Here is a 970-nt window from a genome sequence, read left to right on the forward strand (position 1 = left end):
AGAGCCCATATGATGTCATACCATATGATTTCACTTATATGTGGAATCTAAAAAATGAACTAATAAACAAAAAAAAAAAACAGTCTCTTAAATACAAAGGACAAACTGGTGGTTACCAGAGGAGAGGTGGGTGAGGGGATGGGCAGATAGATAAAAGGGATTAAAAGGTACAAACTTACAGTTATAAAATAAGGAGATGAAAAGTACAGCATAGGGAATATATATAATCAATAATATTGATTGCATGGTGACAAATGGTGATTATAATTATTGTGGTGTGCACTAATGTATAGAATCATTGAATCAATATGTTGTACACCTGAAACTAATATAACATTGAATGTTAATTATACTCCAAAAATTTTTGTGAGCACCAATCACCAAGACAGAAACAGTTTTCTAAATATTATTCAATTTCATAGCAAAAAGTCTACTTGCTCTGCTATAATAACATTAATTTTAATTTTTTAATGTTTATTTTTTATAGAGAGTGAGAGAGAACAAGTGAGTCAGGAAGGGGCAGAGAGAAAGGGAGACACAGGATCTGAAGCAGGCTCCAGGCTCTGAGCTGTCAGCAGAGATCCCGACTCAGGGCTCAAACTCATGGACACTGAGATCATGACCTGAGCCGAAGTTGGATGCTTAACTGACTGAGCCACCCAGGTGCCCCTAATAACAATTAATTAAAATCAGAGGTTATAAAATAAGAAATTTAGGTAAAGTCATTCAAATCATACAAGAAGCCTCACCACATTTGATGTTGGTCTCTCTGGTTTTTGCTGCACCATTCAAGGGTAGAGGATTGCAAGATGCAGAAGAAAGAGTAGGTGTTTGAATAGTCAATATATCTGAAGGCTAAGAGAAGTACAATATACATTATGATATTAAATTCAAGTTCAGCTTTTAAAAACATTTTTAAAACACAAATCTTCAATTTAAAAACTTATCTGTTTCCTCACCTGGCTTTGAA

The 970-nt window shown here is 34.3% G+C and overlaps 1 protein-coding gene across 1 annotated transcript in view; it reads right to left on the bottom strand.

Moving 5' to 3' along the window:
* Positions 1-970, bottom strand: part of LOC144243498 (fibronectin type III domain containing protein 3C1-like) — a 51979-nt gene that overhangs the window by 34109 nt on the left and 16900 nt on the right. The window contains exon 17 of the mRNA XM_077778602.1: positions 750-857. Within this exon, the coding sequence (XP_077634728.1) occupies positions 750-857 (108 nt within the window). The remainder of the gene's footprint in view (positions 1-749; positions 858-970) is intronic.

This window comes from Crocuta crocuta, unplaced genomic scaffold, assembly GCF_008692635.1.
Source record: "Crocuta crocuta isolate KB4526 unplaced genomic scaffold, BGI_CrCroc_1.0 scaffold882, whole genome shotgun sequence".
NCBI classification, from domain to species: Eukaryota; Metazoa; Chordata; class Mammalia; order Carnivora; family Hyaenidae; genus Crocuta; species Crocuta crocuta.